The sequence below is a fragment of the Podarcis gaigeae genome (assembly GCF_964106915.1).
Source record: "Podarcis gaigeae genome assembly, chromosome: 1".
Taxonomy (NCBI): Eukaryota; Metazoa; Chordata; class Lepidosauria; order Squamata; family Lacertidae; genus Podarcis; species Podarcis gaigeae.
In genome coordinates, this window is record NC_139678.1 from 92,387,155 (window position 1) to 92,408,616 (window position 21,462).

The 21,462-nt window shown below is 40.9% G+C and overlaps 2 protein-coding genes and 1 long non-coding RNA gene across 21 annotated transcripts in view; 1 reads left to right on the plus strand and 2 right to left on the minus strand.

Moving 5' to 3' along the window:
• HACD2 (3-hydroxyacyl-CoA dehydratase 2) overlaps window positions 1–2,164 on the minus strand; it is a 25,441-nt gene extending 23,277 nt beyond the window's left edge. Inside the window, exon 1 of the mRNA XM_083752459.1 lies at window positions 1,793–2,164. Within this exon, the coding sequence (XP_083608585.1) occupies window positions 1,793–1,950 (158 nt within the window). The 5' untranslated portion in view covers window positions 1,951–2,164. The remainder of the gene's footprint in view (window positions 1–1,792) is intronic.
• Window positions 1–8,005, plus strand: part of LOC310852937 — a 13,334-nt gene extending 5,329 nt beyond the window's left edge. The window contains exons 2-3 of the long non-coding RNA XR_014568460.1: window positions 237–473; window positions 662–8,005. This is a non-coding gene — a long non-coding RNA (uncharacterized lncRNA). The remainder of the gene's footprint in view (window positions 1–236; window positions 474–661) is intronic.
• Window positions 4,451–21,462, minus strand: part of MYLK (myosin light chain kinase) — a 179,858-nt gene continuing 162,846 nt past the window's right edge. For all 19 annotated transcript variants that reach the window (XM_083725422.1, XM_083725410.1, XM_083725408.1 and 16 more), the window contains 7 exons: window positions 18,363–18,580; window positions 16,655–16,778; window positions 13,703–13,855; window positions 11,245–11,368; window positions 10,417–10,546; window positions 8,219–8,350; window positions 4,451–6,721 (listed from right to left, as the gene is read on the minus strand). In XM_083725422.1, coding sequence (XP_083581548.1) covers window positions 6,474–6,721; window positions 8,219–8,350; window positions 10,417–10,546; window positions 11,245–11,368; window positions 13,703–13,855; window positions 16,655–16,778; window positions 18,363–18,580 — 1,129 coding nt within the window. In that variant the 3' untranslated portion in view covers window positions 4,451–6,473. The remainder of the gene's footprint in view (window positions 6,722–8,218; window positions 8,351–10,416; window positions 10,547–11,244; window positions 11,369–13,702; window positions 13,856–16,654; window positions 16,779–18,362; window positions 18,581–21,462) is intronic.

Consider the following 21,462-nt stretch of genomic DNA (forward strand, 5'->3'; position numbering starts at 1 on the left):
CCACCAGCCTTCGCAAGGCTGCTCCTTCCCCTCTGTTCCCGTACCTGTCCTGAAAGCTTGCGGTGGGGGGAAAAGCCCTTCTCCGCACCGCCAGCCTGGCAAGCGGTCTCCATAGGAACGCATTAATTGATTTTCAATGCATTCCTATGGGAAACCGTGCTTCGCAAGACGAAAAACTCGCAAGAAGAAAAAATTTGCGGAACGAATTAATTTTGTCTTGCGAGGCACCACTGTAGTTACATTCTAAGAACAGGAGATGAAATTCATACAATGTAGTAACATTGCATTATCAGAAAAATAAAGGCTCATAAAACAATGATTTTTAAGTTTTTATTCTCCTCTTTACCAGTAGCAAGCAATGATTAAAAAGAAGCAGTTATATCTGGTGCAATTAGATGTAAGTGTAATGATTAAAAATGTTAGTGTTAGTTGCAAAATCAAATTAAGCAACCTTTTATGATAGATTCGGGAAGGTAAACGGCGTTTCCGTGTGCGGCTCTGGCTCGCCAGATGCAGCTTTGTCACGCTGGCCACGTGACCCGGAAGTGTCTCCGGACAGCGCTGGCCCCTGGCCTCTTAAGTGAGATGGGCGCACAACCCCAGAGTCTGTCAAGACTGGCCCGTACGGGCAGGGGTACCTTTACCTTTACCTTTATGATAGATTAGAGGATGCTATCTTCTGCATTACTACACACTGTAAAACAACTGTAAAACATTTCTTTTCCAAACTGCATATGTAGTTTTTTCATTTGATGTACACAGTTAATAAGCAGATATGCTTTTCACTGCAACTTTTAAACATACCTTTGTACTAAACCAGGGCAAGATATAACCTTGTCTTTTCAGGAGATGGCTAAAAATACATTTTGTTTGTACATGTATTCTGTTACTAAAGTACACAATCTCAAATAATTATTCTGAAAAGATGCCCAACATGAATGCATTTATGAGCAATATAAGTTTAACATTTTTTTTTACTATACACATTACTATGAAGATGATTGGTGGGAGTTTATTAGGAATTAACAAAACTTTCACTCCCCTAGAATTACTGAAATGCTCAAATATCACTACCAATTTAAAATCATATATAGGCATATTGCAGACTAAGTTATGGGCTGTACACAAGGTATCATCAGGAACTGGCACACCCAGGCCGGCTTCACACATTTCAATGGGTACAAGGCATAACTGTCACAATCAGCACAGAACAGCGGCCAATCTTGACTCCCTAGCCTAGAGCAAGTATTTTAGTACCATACCTATTTGTGTTGCGCTATGACTATCTGGATACGCATTGCATTCCAGTGATCATTCCCAGTCATTTAGTATGGCACACATTATTATTACTGTATTATTATTGCCTTGCCCATCTGGCCGAGTTGCCTCAGCCACTTTATCACTGTACTGTATACATCTTTATTACAGTATTATTATACACCAACACATTATTACAATAATTGTCTATTCTTGTTGAAAGTGTGTGGGGTGTGTGCGAAAAGTACCATTAATGTTCCTCAATTAAAAGAGGGGCTCAAAAGGGACAGAAGCTGCTATTATTCCAATACCAGCCAAGAACGCTAGAGAAGACTTGCCTTGCTCTGTCAGAGGCCAAGGTCAGCACTAGGCCAGCCCCCCCCCCCCGTCACCCTAGGAGAGAAGGGAGCAAGCAGGCTGAGGCGAGGGATATATATAGGGAGCGGGAGGGAAGGAGGCCTTCTTGGTTCCGTTCAGACGAAGGGGAAAGATCCTCTCTGTCACACCCACACCCACCGCACCGGCGCTCGCTCACCCGGCTGTCATGACCACGTTGTAAATGACCAGGTAGGCCGTGGCCAAGGCGCCGGGGCCTTTCCGCCGCCGGGAGCCCGCCTGCTGCTGTTGCCCACTGATCCCGTAGCCATTATCCGCTCGACGGCTGCCGCCGCCGCCGCCACCGAAGGCCGCCATTGCACTTTCTGTCTCTTCGGCAGCGCTCTTCCTTCTCCTCCAGCGACCCGGTGCGACTGCGGCTTTGCCTTTGCCCCCGCCCCCGCGTCTATTTCCACTTGGCAGGGGAAAGAGGCGGCGCTGAGAAGAAAGCGCCGGCGAAGGGAAGCGGCGAGGAGCGGGGCTTGCCGGGCCTCTCCCTGCGGCTGACGCGCTCCGCCTACTCCGGGGCGGGTGTGGGGCCGCTGCCCCGCCTTCCACCTGGCAGGGCGAAGTGACGCCATGGTCAAAGTCCAGAGCCGCCAGCGCCTGGCACGGGATGTTTTCGTTTTGTCCCTGTGGCAGAGAGCCAGGCTAGGGGCGTTTAGGAAACCAGCAAGCGCAGCATAAACTTACCGTGCCGCTACCAGGTAATTGTAATGCAAAGGCGTGTACTGGTCAGGTTTGTATTCCACTTGCGTACTACTTGCGTTTGCTGTTGGGCCAGCTGTCGAAATCCCCAACGCTGTTCACAGAATTAAGCCTACAAGCACCTGTTTATCAGGATTTATGTGCCATTCTCCTCCTAAGGACGTTTAAGTGGACTAGATGGTGACCATCCAGTTTTAGATTCGCAGCCAAACTGTGAAGGTTGCTTAGCTGAGAAATAATGCCTACTACCATACCAGGGACACCCAGCCAGCTTTGAGGCAATTGGATTGCAGCCTAACCTGAGGTGCAGCATAGTCGCCCTGTAACCTTGGCTCTCCGAGACAGATGGATGCCAATCAAATAAACATTGAGTCTGCATGTATGTGCTGGGTCTGAAGAGGTTAAAGCCTTCTGAACTACAGCATCACATTTCATAAGGGGACTTGGGTGGCGCTGTGGCCTGAGCCTCTTGGGCTTACCGAATGGTGTTCTGTTGCACCAGAAGCGGTTTAGTCTTGCTGGCCACATGACCTGGAAAAGCTGTCTCTGGACAAATGCTCGGCCTGAAAGCAGAGATGAGCGCCACATGCACCCCATAGTCAAATTTGAATTGACATAACTGTTCAGAGGTCCTTTACCTTCTTACCTTTCACACTTTATCCATTTACAATGATGGGTCTAACAGTGGTGCAGCTACCAAACAACATGTAGGTGGCTCTTACAATTACGGACTTGCATGGAGTATTCACTATGTGTACTCTCTAAAGACAACAGCATAATAAACAGCATTGTCACCCCAATCCTCTATGCTCTAGTTGAACGTTGCTTGATATTTTGTTTTTGTAAAATTGTAAAAATAAAATCAATAATAGTAGTTAGAATCTGCAAGTTTTTACTGGTAAATTGGTTAATTAAAACCTTTAGAGGAGAAAAATACCTCCCTTCCATTGGCTCTGCCCAGAGGGAAGAAATCTCCCTTCCTCCCAGAACTCCTTCCTTCTTCTATAACTCCAAGAACAGCCTATTGGAATGTGAGTAATATTTCTACATGTGCCTTGATTCTCTTCAATAAATCTATGTATGAGAGGTTTGTGGAGTTTTGTTGAAATCTATCCAGATTGAGAGAGGTCTCAGTACAGAATAGGTAACATTAATTAAATTGCATGCTGTTTCACATTCTTTTTAGTATCTCAATCAGCCTTTTGTGTTAAAGTTTTGGCCTTTGAGTAATATACAGATTTTTGTATGTTGCTATTTAACTAAAACATAAATATTGTTTATTTGGTTAGCAGCCTTAATTGCAGTTTTTTTACTTCAAGTGAAAAATGTCGATATACAAATATAATACTGATACATAAATATAATATCTAAACCTTCCTACAATTTCCACACAAATTTCAAATACAAAAATGAATTTTTTAATGTGTGAAGCAATCCTATCATGTGCAACCTTATACAGTGGTACTACGGGTTACATACACTTCAGGTTACATACGCTTCAGGTTACAGACTCCGCTAACCCAGAAATAGTGCTTCAGGTTAAGAACTTTGCTTCAGGATGAGAACAGAAATTGTGCTCCAGTGGCGCAGCAGCAGCAGGAGGCCCCATTAGCTAAAGTGGTGCTTCAGGTTAAGAACAGTTTCAGGTTAAGTATGGACCTTCAGAATGAATTAAGTACTTAACCCGAGGTACGACTGTAGAAGCATAGAATTGTTGAGTTAGAAGGTACTCTGAGAGTCATCTAGTCCAACCCCCTGCAATTAGGAATGTCAACTAAAGCATCCATGACTTCTGTTCATTAAAATTATTGTGACTATAAAAGTTGCTTCTATGGGAATTTCTTGTAGCATAAATAGATATTTTTAGTGCCCCTTATGGAGTTTCATATGAACTACCTCACCAACTGATGAAGGAGACGTGTCTGGACAGAAGAGGGTAGAGTGAGAAAATAACTTACTACCTTGCTTGACAAATGGGAAATATTATTAGCAAGTAGGATTTATGAAAATTAGGTGACGTGTAATCAAGAGCAACGATCATAGAAGGTTGAGAACCATGTTGCAATAAAAGTTCTGGGTATAAGATTAAACAAATGAGCAAATGGTAGCATGCTTTGTGGTATTTCTTTATTGAGAAATAGTGAGTAACTACAGCTGTAGTGTTCTCATATCTTGCAACTCTTTTGGTTTAAGAAATCATTGGCATATTTTTAATTATGGTATACAAAAAATACACCCCATTGTTTTCTTAACACATTGAAAATGTGACAAAACGCTCTGTATGCACTAAATAATACTAAAAACCTTATAAGAATGTGTGGCAAACTGGCAATTATTGTGTTTACTATAACAAAAGTTCTTTATCCATTCAAAAAGAAGACACGATGGTAACCTCCTCCTAGCAAGAAACAGCAAAAGCAGTTATAAAAACCCACAGCAATAGTGAGTGAGCCTCATATATAGAATGTTGCATTCCAACAGGCAGATGAGCAAATAATATAGAACACATAACATTAGGCAATATCAAACAATCAAAAGATGATACCGTATACATCTGTATTAAAGTACACTTAATTTCGCCCCTTTGCCTTAGTAAGCTAAAGTAATCTTCATTGTATACTTTTTTTAAGAAAAAAAGAAGTCACTGTTACACTTAAAATGTTTGCATCTTACAAATAAAGTGAGGGAGGGAAAAGCCACACAACTGGAATGATGTGCTTACAGTGGACATATTGATTAAATGTAACTTTTCATGGCCTCTGGACTGCAACTAACTGTGAAAGAAAAGCAATGTCAGTAAATCTAAATGTGTTAATCAGTTTGAGGAAGAATCACATTTTATTATTGATTGTGCTGATTTTCAATTTTAAGTCATTAGCCTCACAGATACTGCTAAAACATGGCTTTGGAAGTTGGTTTCAAACCAGAGTTTGAACACGATCATTGATTTTACACAGCATATTGCTTTGCAGCAGCACATATGCCTTTTCAGTTCAATAAGCAAAGTTCTGTATTTATCTTGGTTGCCCACGCGGTAATCTGCCACCAGGTAAGGTAACATAGGACTACTTTTGGTTACCATTTCTGTTTGGCAGCTGTGGGGAGAAAGCCAGTCAATTACTATATAACCTACAGATAAGGCAGTCAAGAGAAGCTGTCACACCAATGCTTACACAACATTTTGGATAGTTTGTGGTTGAGTATCAAATCTTGAGTGTACCAGCTGTTATGGTTGGAAATCGCCATAAACCAGCTTTTTCTTGCTCTTACTAATGTCATGGTAACAACTGGCACGTCTGGAGAAAGAGTAACTGAGGAGAAGATCTACTGCTCAACTGGCAACAACAAATTAATGGGAAAATGTGCATTTACTGTTCAGAGAAGGAAACCTACGCTACATTTAAGCTGAAATGCTTAGAGTTAAGCTTAATTCATTCTCTTCCAATGATAATTATTTTGCATAAATTTAGTTATTCTGAATTACAGTTACGAATGATAATGTTCAGAGGAAGAACTAAAGAAGGTAGAGAAACTGAAATGCTGCTGTGGGGGAGTCTTCACTTATAAATATGCTGCAAACATTCTACGGGATGATGGCAAAATAACTGTGTTGTGTATATGCTTGACAAGTTATTCTGTGCAGCTCTCGTTCTTTTAGTGGCCCTTTGCAGGTAAGCCTTCTGCTAGATTGTGGTCAGTGTTCTCAAAATACATTCATATAAGATCCACTGATGCTAGGAGACTTACGTGCAGACATGATTGGGAGGATTGGCTCTGAAGTATTCCAAGTTCTCCATAGCTGTTGTATTGGTTGATGGAACAATTAGTGCAATTGTTCAGTCCCCCTCTCCTGATCAGCATGTTCAACAAATAAATTGTGGACTCTTGTTAAAATTGCAGATTAGCTTTTCATATGGTGTTGTTCACATTGATTGTTTGGGCAATGCAACTGATGCCTTAACTTAAACTAAACTGAAGCTTGCGAATTCAAGTTAATGCCCATAAATAAAACAAACAGGTTATCAGCTGACTGTGCTGAAAAAACAGGAAAAAATGACCTAATGTTATACTGTGTAAGCCTTAAAAACAGTCTTTTACTGGGTAATTTTCCGTATCTCTACCCCATCCTGATTTCATTCTTCTTCCTCCTCCTCTTCTTCTTCCCCTTCTTTCCCCATTGTTTCCACAATGAGTTCTGCAGTACAAGTTATTTCTCCAAGACTGTTAACTGCCTTGCAGGTGTATTTGGCATCATCGTCCCCACAGACTTCAGAAATAGTCAAAGAGCAATTGCCATCCTCATCATAGTCTATCTGGAAGTGCCTGGACTCCTTGATAGATTGGTCATCTTTGTACCAAATCACCTCTGGATCAGGGTAACCTGTAAGAACGGCAGATGCAACAAGTCAAGCAACTTAAAACTATTTTTGCATGCTTATCCTTAAAAGACTGGTTCACGTTAAGGGGCTGATACACTAATATTAGGAAGGGATATGTGTGCACATGTGCATCTGTTAACCTAATTTTGGTTGACACTAGGAACTGCTGCTTCTACTCATGTTGCTCACCAACCCCCCAACCCCCCCTTGTCAACGGCCCATCCTGCCTCGGCTGTTCACCTACCTGGCTGTCTGTTTACTCTCTGCGCTTTCTCAGCCAGGCTACCTGCTCAGACCGTAGGCTTCCCTTGCGCTGTTTTGTACCCATGTGAGCAAGCAAGAGGGTAGGCAGCTTATGGCAGTGACAGCAACAATTATGGCAGGGGTAACTTGGAAATGCCTGCCTGGGCTACCTGCTTGCCCATTCGCTCCAACCTGCTGTTGGCATCCTGCAGCTTGCGCCTACTGGCAGTCACTCAAACTGCAGCACAACACACACACATATATATTACAATAAGACGTGCCAAAGTGGCAGCTAGTTCTCTTTGCCTAGGCCATGTCTATGTTTTGCAATTCACTTGGAGATACCAGTGAATTTGCAACATACACGTCTAGCTGAATGTGTAAAGATTGAGTGTAAAGATTGAGTCTCACTTCACACGACAGTCTCGTAAAACTTAATCAGCATGGAGCAACATAGGATTATGTATTATGCCTCTGCACTTTGAAGCCATTTTTAGACAAACAACATGAGCATGATCAATCACAGCACATTCTGTGAAGGAGCTTGCCTTCTTTTCCAGAACAGCTTTCATTGCTGCTGCTGAGAGTGCTAGAAGGAAGACCACTCCCTTCTGCAAGGACCTGGCCTAGGGGGCAGGGCCCAGACTCACCATGAACAGCTAAAAGAGACTCCTGGGAGGTCAGAAGGATATTGCTAGAACAACTGGCAAAAATGGTTTAGAACGGTTTTAATTTTGGTTCCACTGTTTTGTTTTTGTTGGGTTGGGGTTGGTTAAATATTTAGTTGGGGTTGGCACTTATTTTAATTTGGGTATAAATGTAAACGGATTTTTTAAAATGTTTATGTTTCTATTGATTTATTGGTTATAAGGTATTTTGTTTTTTAATGTTTGATGTTTTATTATGTTTTTATATATGCTGTAAGCTGCTCAGAGTGGCTGGGGAAACCCAGCCAGATGGGCAGGATAGAAATAATAATGATAACGATAACAATGATGATGATTAATAATAATAATAATAATTCCAATTGAAACTCTCTCAAATACACAGCCTGTGTCCTCTGTCTCTGGTTAGCTGGGCATAACTGTTTATTAATACGTGATTCCATTTAGTGGAGCATCAAGATGTACCTGAAGAGTAAAATAAAGTGGCTTATGGGTAGATAAAATACTAGTGTGAAAAACACTGATGAAGCAACACAGAGAAAGATGGTATGTTGATAGCAGAAAATAGTCATCCAACTTTATGATGAGTACCTTCAATTTTGCAGTCAAACCTAGCAGCACTGCCTTCCACAACTTCTATATCTTGAATTGTTTTAGAGAAATATGGCTTCACATGGGACCTTTCTTCATCAACTGCTTCCAGGAGAGCACTAGCAGCTTCATCTAAACAAAGTAAACAAAGATCCATTAAACTTATATAGAAATTTCTCTGGCGAAGGGTCTTTGTTTTAGTGGCCTAATCATCACCATCAAAGTCTTCCTTTACTTCAGCAACAGTGCAGAAGTTCATGGAAGTCTGCTTTGTGTACACATCATGATAGTCTTTAATGGTGGAGCTATTTTTCAGTAGCATAAGGACATAATTTCATTTGAGCAGCATTCTCACAGTTCAATCATAAACAAATTTACATGGAAAAAAGTGTGAGCTTCTTGGGACACTTCCCAGTAAATATTACTCCGTGCTTGCGCAAACAAAAATATTTTATTAGCATTAATGATGATTCATCATAGCAACTATTCTGTAAACTGTGCAGTGATATCATGATGTCATATGGGGGATATCATAGCTTATGGCCTTTCAAGGGCAGTCACAGAATGGCTCACTACACACTCATCCTTCTCCAACCTGATGATCTTCATTATGTTTTGAACTACAACTCTAATCATCCTTGATCACTGGCTATGCTGGCTGTGGCTTAAGGTAATTGCAATTTAAAACATGTACATCACATCACATTGTAAGTTGTTGAAACTATTTCAATAAGTGTTTTCAGAACACTGATATTAATAATAAGACTGCTGTTTAAGATTGTTTATTGTTGTTTATATGCCACATTACTTTTCTTTTTTACATAAAGGAAGCATATGAGAGTTATTTTTAAAGGGCTCAATATCCATCTATATGTTCATTTATGAATTGCTTCCAATAAAACTACTTGAAGGAATTTATCAATAAAAACAAAAACAAATAATTTCATATATAAATTCCCAATCCAGATACAGACAGGGATAAAAAATTCCAATTAAAAAGCTTGTTGTAAAAGGAAGGTCTTCAACAGGCACCACAAAGACAATAAAGCCAGTGTGTCGGATACGTATATGTGTCCCATCTGTACAGCATCTTGTCATGGCTGTAGCAGTCTACTGATGATCTTCCCAGGTTACACTGAGATCTTAAATACCAATAAAGTGGTACCTCGGGTTAAGTACTTAATTCGTTCCGGAGGTCTGTACTTAACCTGAAACTGTTCTTAACCTGTAGCACCACTTTAGCTAATGGGGCCTCCTGCTGCTGCTGCTGCTGCGCTGCAGGAGAACAATTTCTGTTCTCATCCTGAAGCAAAGTTCTTAACCTGAAGCAATATTTCTGGGTTAGCGGAGTCTGTAACCTGAAGCGTATGTAACCTGAGGTACCACTGTAAAGCAACCTCCAGGAACATGTCCTAGTAATTTTTCATTATTCAGGAGGATCTGCATGGCAATTGTGCTGAACATACAGTACTGTATATGGTAACAAAAGTTGGGCTCTATCCCAACTCTCTGCCGAGTGGTAGCAAGATTCCAGGAGGTTCCAGGCACTCACCCAGGGTTTGTGTTCCTTTGAGAATCAAGATGCACCAGAGACTGTCATAGCTTTAAGAAATATGATTTATTCTCATATTTACACCTGAGTTTAGATGGAGTCCAGATCTTACAGCCTGGTCATCTCCAAGAGGGGCTTGTTTCCCATAGCAGTGCAGCACTTGAGTCCAAGGCACCTGTCCTAATGATTCTGTTCATAACAACTAAGCCTCCTTTAATCATTTGCCTTCTAATGCTCTTTTGATGCTTTGAAGTACTAATGTTTATTCCCTCCCCTCACCTAACAAAGCAGTTCACCTGGCTTCATCAACACTTGTTTACTGGTTAGGATTAAAGTAAGTCCTTCATGTACTATTTGCTGTTGCTCATTTCGTTTCATACAGATCTTGATTATTTTGTCAATAAAGATTTCAAACTTACATAAACTTCGTTCTTACACACATTCATAATTAGTTTTGTAATATATTCCAGTTACTAATTACAAGTTCTATTTAAATGATAAGCAAAACATCAAACAATATCACATGCAATATTGGGCCCGAGGGCTGTACATACTGTTTACTATGGATTTAAAATATCTGCTCAAATCTTGGAAGTCATAGGACACATAGGACACATGTGTTCAGACCATATCAACATTTTCGTACCTTCAGCTTCTGTCTTTTCTGCATTAACAGGACTTGTTGGTGAGCTTGAAGATGACTTCCTCCCACTCAGGCCAGATATCATTGCCATAGATGATAGTCTTCCTATTGCACGAACCGCATTCCCTGTTTTCTGAAATTTGACCCAGAAATGCTTAGTGAATCCATTCTTGTGATTACTGATCCCCAAATGTTTATAAACTACGTAGTGAAGAAACCACATAATTGTGTCAGGCCATTTGATGAGTATCAGGAGACAAAGATACCTAGCAAAGATTTCCACAGCCAATATTGGGCAGCTTGCAGAGTCAGGAAGCCAGAGCATTACTGAAGCAGCTGGAATATTTAAAGTTTCCATTTAAGGAACGAGAACAGAAGGAGAAATAGAAATGAACAGGTATGGAGTCAACAGAAAAACCTCACAGAAAAACTTTTCACCCACATTTCTGAAGGGCATGGACATCGATCCCCACCTTCCCTGTCTTCTTTGCTGCTATTTCCAATAAAAGAATTGAGCAGTTTTCAGTCTTCTTCAATTGCCCCAAAATGAGGACTCAGAGAGAATTTTCCCATTATTATCTCAGGAGACGTTTCCCACAAGCTCTGCACAGGATATGCATTTGAGCTCAATGATTATGTGCTTTGCAGGACATGGGTTAGGAAAAGGGTAACTGAAAATCTACCTCTCCCATCTTCCAACATGTTTCCTGCAAAATATGTATGTTCTTCATAACAAAAGGCCCTTTATTCCCACATCGTTCCCCACATCACGAACTTTAGAAATGGAAGGTATGGGGGACCTGCAGCCCACTTTTCTCTCCACTATATTACCTGCCATTTTCTTCTAGCCATGTACTTTTTCATTCTATCTTTCGATAGTTTTTTGGCTTCCATGGTTTTGGTGTCCTTTTGCAGCCAAGGATGCTGAAGGCATTGGGAGCAATCTAACCGGTCCCTGTGAGTTTAGAGAAAACAAAGTCAGGGTTGCAATGAACTTGCTATTGTATTAACATACAATTGAGCTCTCTATATTTTTTCCATGAACAGCATGGATCATTCAATTATCTCCTATAAGTAGTTGCCTCTGAGTCCAAGCCCCTCCCCACAGAAAAGGGTGTCTCGCTGGCTGCGGAGAGGAGGACGACAAAGAGGAGTGGCCGCCACCACAATGCAAATGTGTGACATCACTTGCGCATGCCTGCATGTGGTGGATGTAACATCAAAAGCACCATGTGCAACGTCGCGTCCGTTTTTTGAGGAGCCCGCATTATGGTGGCAGGCACCCACAATCCTGAGGGCGAGATAGTGCCTCTGCTAGGCATACCTTCACTGATGAAAAAACACCATGCCTTAAATTAGCTTGGGTTGTTTGTTACTCATGTGAGTGCCTGATTTGATTGCTCACTCTTTCCTACCCTAGCCTGATCAGTCCTTGACTCAGGAGTCAAATTCCTTTGATGAAGGAATTATTCTTGCTCAACTGTGTGACTCTATACTTTTAGAACAAACTGGAACTAATTGTTCAAGGACACTGCGTACTACCAGGTGTATCAGCCTTTCAACACCCTTCTCTGTTGAGACTGACACATACTGTCAAGAGGATGAAGGCACACTTATCCAGAAGTACCAGTTGCAGAAACATTTGGCATAAAAATCACATTTAACCTATGGATACCTGTAGGCTAGGGACGCGGGTAGCGCTGGGGGTTAAACCACAGAGCCTAGGACTTGCTGATCAGAAGGTCGGTGGTTCGAATCCCCATGACGGGGTGAGCTCCCGTTGCTCGGTCCCTGCTCCTGCCAACCTAGCAGTTCGAAAGCACATCAAAGTGCAAGTAGATAAATAGGTACCGCCCTGGCAGGAAGGTAAACGGCGTTTCCATGCTCTGCTCTGGTTTGCTCTTAGTCATGCTGGCGACATGACGCCGGCTCCCTCGGCCAATAAAGCGAGATGAGCGCCGCAACCCCAGAGTCGGCCATGACTGGACCTAATGGTCAGGGGTCCCTTTACCTTTTTACCTGTAGGCTAGATTGTTTGTGGGGGGAAACTACCAACAGCATATAGCACTCTGCTTGCAAAATTCACACTGGCTGCCAATCTGCCACTGGTGCATATAAGGCCCCATACAGCTCAGAGCCAGGTTACTTGAGAGACCTTATACACATAGCAGATAGCTGCACTCTGCAGGAGAGTTTCTCCTGAAAGTTCCAAAGATCACAGAAGCCCACACTGCAGTCACTCAGAGCAGGGCTTTTAGTGTGGATGCCTGTTCTGTGGAATAGCATACCTGGTGAGATAAGACAGGCGCTCACTATCTGCACTTTCCAGAAACAGCTGAAAATGTTTGTTCCACAGGCTTTCCCAACTGGATAAACTGGCATTTACCATGAGTGTCTACTTTGAATGGTTTTGGTCTTTAAATGTATTTGATAGTCTATTGTGTTTGCAACTGTTTTTAATCACCTTTAGTGTAAATTGCTGTGAGATGGTTGTTTAGAAGGCAATTAATAAATCAATAAATGAAAGAAAGAAATATACTCCCATCACACACTGGGATCAGCATTTTCTCGCCGGAGTTGGCACATCCATCTAACAGTGTAAGGAGTAAGTTGCACTAAAACCATCAAGAATAACTTAGGTATCATTCACACATGACCTAATGGTTGCCTTAAAATAGTATGCACATAAACAGTACGCTTATTGAAATAGAAATTCTGATGAATTAGCAACATGAATAGATGTATTCAATTACACAAACCTACATGTTCTTCTTTATTGATAGAGCAGCAGTGCTCATTATATTGCATATAACACACTCCTTCAGATAAACTTGATTATCTCTGTAAACTTTATATGCTAGTAAATTGGCAACATGGATTATTACTATTTATAGGAGATTATTTAAAGCCACTGTAACTTTATATTTTAAAATGTGGTTTCACAGTAGCCATTCATATATACTTTTGCAGAATTTGGGGCTTGAATTTGTTTATATATGAAAATGGCATACAGTACCTCTCCCAAAAGCATATATAGTACATATTTTGCTTATTGGAGTACTAGTATATCAACTTTGGCACGGATAAAGAGAAAAGACTAGACAAGCACTCAAGTGTAGCTCTTCCACAAATTTTGTCAACATTGATTCAATGATGGTTCTTCAGCATAGGAACATACAGATAGCAGAACCGTTATAATATTGAGGCTTCTATGCAATTATCCCCACAAGTTTATGAGAGGCAATCATGTCAACAAAGCAACATGAAGGTGCACATAAGTTATCTTTACTTCATATCTTTCTTTAGAAGGCTGCTGATAAAATCCTTGGCATCATCTGAGATCTCATCAAAAGCTTCGTCATCAAAATCCCAGGTGGCTGAGGTAACATTGGCTAAAGTTTCATTGTCATTGTCTCCCATGAAAGGGGAAAGTCCACTGACCCTGAGGTTTAAAAGAACAAGAGCATTTCAAAATTATCGAAGTTTTGAGTTTAAAACCCTATGAGGAACACACATATTTATTATCTGCAAATCTATACATCCAACAGTTGTATGTACACAAAGGTAAACACAATGTTTCCAAAATCTCCCTGTAGGCAAGCTGCAGGAAAAACATCATAATGTGATGTGTCCCCTGCTAATCAGTGTTGGGTTTGAAATCTGTCAACTGCTGAACAAAAATAATAATTCTATTTTTCATCCACTAGAGGGAACCAAAAAACTATGATGGTCTCTTTTTTTAGTTGTGGATGTTTTCCCTCAACAGAAAGTACTTACTAAGAGCATACACAAAAGCAATGTATGTCATTACTAGCGATGAAGGGGGAATTTATTTTCTCCAGACCAACCCAATTCAACATTCCCAAATTTGCTTAAAATTTGGATTCTCGGACGCGGGTGGCGCTGTGGGTAAAACCTCAGCACCTAGGACTTGCTGATCGCATGGTCGGCGGTTCGAATCCCCACGGCGGGGTGCGCACCCGTCGTTCGGTCTCAGCGCCTGCCAACCTAGCAGTTCGAAAGCACCCCCGGGTGCAAGTAGATAAATAGGGACCGCTTACCAGCGGGAAGGTAAACGATATTCCATGTGCTGCACTGGATCTCCAGATGCAGCTTGTCACGCTGGCCACGTGACCCAGAAGTGTCTGCGGACAGCGCTGGCTCCCGGCCTCTAGAGTGAGATGAGCGCACAACCCTAGAGTCTGTCAAGACTGGCCCGTACGGGCAGGGGTACCTTTACCTTTACCTATCAGTTGGATTATGTGCTTCTTCATATTTAGTACTATGGTTTTGGCCCCGAAAGGTTTTCAACAAAAACATGTATTGTACAGTTATGTCAGAATTTTAGGGGGAAATTCATTGAACTGCATTGAGCAATGTGTATTTTACAATAAATGCATACAACTTACATGTGGATTTTTCATGCTTTTTATATATGAAGTCTGCAAAGAATGGAACGGAATGGGCCTATGATTGAGCACCAGCAAAACTGACACAGAATAAAGGTAAAGGTAAAGAAGCCCTGGACGGTTAAGTCCAGTCAAAGGCGACTATGCGGTGTGGTGCTCATCTCACTTTTCAGGCTGAGGGAGCCGGCATTTGTCCACAGACAGTTTCTGGGTCATGTGGCCAGCATGACTAAACTTCTTCTGGCACACGGAGGACCGTGATGAGTGCCAGAGTGAATGGAGTACATTAAGTGCATTAAGGTAGCCAATCCATCACAAAACATTCCTGTGGCAAGCCAATGCATATTCTGAGGATTAGTGTTCATCCACGATCAAAGCACATCAATGCTGATTCTGTCTTGTGATGATACAAACCTGACTGTCAACATTTAAGGTGGTTTCAAATGCAGTGGTGTGTTATGTGGGTCTCAGGAAATATGAAATCCAAAACTGGTTTAAAAATACTTCCAGGAAAAGCAAGTATTTATTTCTCTAATTGGGAAGTGGAAGAACAGGAAGTGCATGAGGGGAGATTGCTGGAACTTTTAATGAAGTTTATCCCTAAAAGATTTCCATCTTTATCACAGATCTTCATGCCCCAGTGCTCTGATCTCAGCTTTAAATAATAGCCATCTAAAGCAATAATGGAACAAAATTTTGACAAATTATGGAAACAATTTCCTTTCTGCACTACTGAAGTCAGAGTGACATAGGTGGGCTGTGTCTGCTTCGGAGAAATTATTTGGGGTTGAAGCTATACAGTTACTATTACAACTAACACTGAGATGTTTACTGGAAAGATTTTTTCCAGCTACTTAGATCAGGCATTTTCTTGGCAACGTAACCTTAGGCATAGTTAAGTTTCTAGCAGCATCCAGGGCCAGAACAAAGCTGTATTTCCCTTTCAAAAATACTATGGTAAATCTGAATAAGCTACTCTAGCATTAGGATTGCAGCAACCCCAAAAAGATGTTTTTCACTGCAGCTGGCTGTTAACCAGAAGGTGGGAGGTTCAAGCCCACCCAGGGACAGCTGTGGACAGGATTCCTGCATTGCAGGGGGTTGGATTAGATGACCCTTGGGGTCCCTTCCAATTCTACAATTCCATGATTCACTGCCCTAACACTGGCTCTGTAGGTAAGCAGGAAACCAAGAGAGTGTGCATGGCAAGCCCGAGACATTTTGCTGCCTGACACAATGGTCTCTTGATGTTTGTTTTTAATTTATGTTTGCTTTTAACTGGTTTTTAACCTTTTATGACTTTCTTCTTTGGTTTTATGTTTTTATATTGTTGTAAAAACTACTGTGATATATTTTTACAATGCAGTGGTAAGATGAATCAAGAAAAGTACTTGTCTAAATGAGACTGGACAAAGTAATTTGGCTATTGGATTGCTAGGGATTTTTATTACTTTATTCTTTTAATATTACTATACAATATTTTTACAAAAATCTCACAGTGGTCAATGGCAGCTACTGGTAGCTGAATTCCAGGAAGCAACTATGGAATTTGTTAATGAATATATCTGTGGAATAAGTTGAAAAACCATTAGCATAACTAAGAGAATATATAACATTCCCATAACATAGGTAGAGTATTAACACACCAATAAGTGACTCTGAAGAAAGAGCAAGGGTGGGTTGGGGAAAATACTCTAGAATCAAATAACCCTACTGGAAATGTCTGGCTCTGTTGCAGCATATAGGCATGGGAATGCAGGTAACAAACATAGGAGATAAGTATCAGTGAGATTGAGAAATGGTCAAGATTTGGCCCAGCAGCAAGTACTCACAAGATGTAGCAGATGACTCCTATGCTCCACATGTCTGTAGCATACCCAATAGGCTCATAGTTTATCACTTCTGGAGCCACAAACTCTGGTGTCCCAAAGAGGACTTTAAGAGAACCTGCACTTTCTGTGAAATAGGGAAAAAATGTTATATATATATATAGAGAGAGAGAGAGAGAGAGGGAGGGAGGGAGGGAGGGAGGGAAGGAGGGAGGGTGGAAAAACTAAACCTCCTACCTTTCAAAACGAGAAATACTTCCAGACTTGAACGTGCCCTATATCAGTCCAAGCAGCTGTTTGTGATCAAAGCAGCGTTTACCCTCCTTCCAATAATGTTTGGAGGGAAATTAGGTGGAGAGACTGCAACTTGTCCAAGGCAACCCAGTGAGCTAGAAGGCCAAGTTGGGATATGAACTTGATTGCCCATGTCCAAACTCAATACACTGGGCTCTCACACCATTTTGCTCATCAATACTTTTAGGTGGGGAATGGCATAAAACTGTTTTTCTAAAGAGGCAGTGGGGTAAAAACCCACGATTCCTACTATACAAATAATTTCCAATCCACTGAGGTGGAAAGTGAATGGACATAGCTGCGAATACAGGACCATGTGGTAGTGGTGCATGTAGGGCCTCCTGTGTTTTTCTTGAGTAAAGTCAGAACTAGATAGTCTCAAATGCGGCCGTCATATCAAAAGGTATTCCAGTTTCTAATAATACTAAGAAGAACATTACTGGATTAGGCCAAATATTCATCTGGACCATCATCTTGCTTCTCAAAATAACTAATCTGTGAACTGCCCTGAGACGTGCAGGTATAGGACAGTATACAAATTTAACAAATAATAAAAAATAATAATAACCAGGAGAATTCCTCAAGCAGGAGGTATTGACTTGATTGATGATGTAAATCGGCTGGTGACCAAGACAGAGCCATGTATTTTATTACCATCTGCATATGGCAGAATTGGTAAAGGGCCCTGGCCCTTTCAGTGCACGGTGCAGAACAAATCAATTTCTGAAAATGCTTTTTTTTTTTTTAAGAAATGCTTGAAGAAGACACCCCACATGAGGCGAAAGCATCACAATCCCCACATACAAGTTCTAAACATACCAAAAAAGGTCAGGAAAAATATCCTGCTATATCTTTGGCATGTCCTGGCAAAACTAATTCTCTGTAGGAATTGACCACAAAAGGATCACTGATCTTAACTCATTTAAATGACATCAAAGCATAGAAGCTTAGCTGCACTGGTTTCCCCCCTCCTTTTTTTAATTGGTGAAAATACAACGAAAAGGCACATAAAGCTTTAAAATCAGAGAGCAAAGGCTCACAGGCTTCTCTCAGTTATTGTCCTATGGGATGTAAGAGGAGGGTAGGCTGGGAAATGTATAAAAGGGGTTCCAATTTCCATATTTAATGAACCATACTTAGCAAAACATAGCAAATAGTCCACAGTGGCTTTCACATGGGCACTTCCAACTTTTTGGAATCTCTGGGATATGATCACTGTGTGCCTGAGGAAAGGAAGTGTACATACAAAGTGCCCATCACTGCAGACTTTGCTCCAAGGCTGACTCAAACCGTACGGAATATGGGAAGATAACAAGTTCTGAATTAAATACCATGCTTGGGACTTGTGACATCTACACACAATCAAATACCTATCAAATAGGTCATAGTTTAGTAAAACAGTTCCAAGTGTTTTTACCTAGCCTTCGTGCAAGCCCAAAGTCAATCAGCTTGATTCTTGTACCAGTCTTGTTGACACACATAATATTTTCGGGCTTCAAATCCAAATGAACAATGCCTTGCTTATGAATATACTGTACTCCTTCTGAGATCTGTTTCATGTATTTAATGCACTCTCTCTCTGTTAGCTCAAAGTCCTCATCAATGATTCTCTCAAAGAGCTCGCCTCCAGAAACACTAAAATATAATTCAAAAGAGAAAGATTTTTAAATTAACATTACTGTTTGGTAAAATTCCATATGAAGACAGTTTGCATGTGGGTTATTCTGGAGGATGAAAATACAGTTGGTGGGGTATGAACCAGTAGAGTGGTTTAATGCACAACCATTAATATGTCCCCCAACATTCACCCAGTCTTCCCCCCTACTCTCAAACATCACATTATTGGGTCCTTATTCTGGGAGCCCAGTAAGTTGCAATCCCTCTGTGCACTAGAGCAAATAAAAAAAAGGTGGCACAGGTACTTCACTGTGACTTCCACAGGGCCCTGAAATTTGCCCTGCTCAGCTGATTTCAGGAAACAGCAATGATCTCTCACCTCTTTCCTATTTCTCCCCCGCAGCTCCTCAAGGACCTCCCCCATTGTTAATCTTTCTCCAGTTTCCTGAGCCATTATTCAGTTATTGCTTATCAAGACATTTAACAAAACTTCCAACTCTTTCAAGCAAAACATATCAAGCTGGGATAGCTCAGTCGGTAGAGAATGAGACTCTTAATCTCAGAGTTGTGGGTTCAAGTTCCATGCATTGCATGGGGTTGGAGTAGATGGTCCTTGTAGTCTATTCCAACTCTACACTTCCAGTATTCTACGAAATCATTTTATATAAACATACACAAGTTCTGTTTCCTTGAGACAGAAATTGGATTCTGACTAGAGCTGGGTTTGCTGAACAAAAAATGCTCTCTGTACATGACCATCCACATCAGATGGCATTTCAAACCGGATATAATTTAAAATAAATTCTAAACTCATCTTAATAGATTAATTGAACAGTAAGTTAAGTAAATGAGCATGGACTTGTATATGGGAAAACACAGTATTTCTAATTTAGGAATTATATTGCCTTTGCTATTAGATGGTGCACACAAGTGTCACAACAGGCATCTGAAGTGTGGGATTGCCTCTTAAAATGATGCTTACCACATCCAGTTTTTATAAGCGCATATTAAAAACAAATACTTTTAGAAAAGTAATAGGATGCCTGAATGGATTAATACAATCAATTAGTTATACCCTTACTTTAGATTTCCTACTGTAGCAGAAGAAAAGGCTCCCTCAGCCTGAAAGTGAGATGAGTGCCACAACCCCATAGTTGCCTTTGACTGGACTCAGCTGTCCAGGGGTCCTTTACCTTTACCTTTTACATATGGAGATTCAAAGGTATTGGAATATTCTACGGCTTTGAAACTGCAGTGCGTGAGAAGCTAATGCAGCTAAACTGCTTATTATTCTTTATAATCATGTACTTTATTCTAATTTCTTTTTGAAGGGGAAAGATTCAGGAGGCAAAATAAATTAATGTTGTGCAAAGCTGTACACAGTCCAGCAAACTTCATACATTCTCCCTATTTTCCATTAGCACTGCCAGTTCCCAGTTCCATGCTAAGTAGGATTGTTTCTTTTATTTTCTTACCCTATACTGTATAATTTATTTTACCCACTATCACCAACTTGGTCAAGGTTTAAACCTAAAAATAAACAACCATCTTCTGTTCAAGCAATGAAATTGCATAATAAGGATTCCAACTCTGATTCATGTCTTTTTGGGCTGTATTTTTATGCACCCTGTACATATGGCAACAAAGGGAAGGGAATTATGTGCACCCTTTTCCTTAAAATTATTTTAACAGTTTGCTCCATTGATTTTTTTTAAATGTATTTTTTATTAAAGATTTCTTGGTTTACAAAAGTATCTACAATGTCCTCCCTGTGTTAACAGGGTAAAAGAAACAACAGCAGTGGATCCTTCCGGTCCAACATTTTGGAAAATTAACAAGCTGAATCACCTCTTCCCAAATACTACTGTCACACGAAAAAAAGGTGATTTAATGAGAAACATGTGGATATCAAGTTATGCAGCTTAAAAAGGCTGTGACATAAAGACTCTGATCCAAAGAGGCCCATAATGTAGAGGATTAGCAGAAAATGGAAAATGCTGGGGTATCATTTAGCAGCAGTAATTCTGCACCACAGAGGATGTTGGACTTCTGCCCCCATCAGCCCCAGCCAGCATGGCCAATGGTAAGGGATAATGGGAGTTGTACTGTAGCAACATCCCTAATCTACTGGCATCTTGCGACAGATCTGTCCTGTAGACATGCAACATTTCAAATGATCATCTTTAATTATCCTTGTTACTTCTGCTGCTCCCGGCTGGGACAAATGGATTCATGCTAGCTGGAGGCAGTAAGGAGAGTGAGTATGGGAAGTAGTTGAAAAAGAAGCCTGAAAAATATTGTCAAGGCAAAAACCTCCTTAACTTTCAGATTTGGCAGAGAAAGGATTTGTAGACTGCCTACAGAAAGGAGACTGCAAGGATAAGGAGAGCTTCCAGTATAATACCATCTCCCTCTAGTGTGAATTCTTCCTGGTTGTTGAGGGTGCATGTGTGGTTCCAGAAAGAATTAACTCATGCCATCTTCTTACCATATTGGTCACCACTGATATGCAGCCATACTTCAGCAAAATGCAAGATATAAGTATTCCTAGTGGTGGTTCTTAGCAAATTCAAGTTTATCTGATTTTTAAAGGGTGTATCAGTGAAGAACGCAATATCTGACTACAGTGGTACCTCGGGTTAATAACTTAATTCTTTCCAGAGGTCCATTCTTAATCTGAAACTGTTCTTAACCTGAGGTACCACTTTAGCTAATGGGGCCTCCCACTGCCGTTGTGCTGCAGCCGCATGATTTCTGTTCTCATCCTGAAACAAAGTTCTTAACCCGAGGTACTATTTCTGGGTTAGCGGTGTCTGTAACCTGAAGTGTCTGTAACTCGAGGTACCACTGTAATGAGAAAACTGTGAAGAACAAAGGAAGAAGAACTTGCAGATATGTTA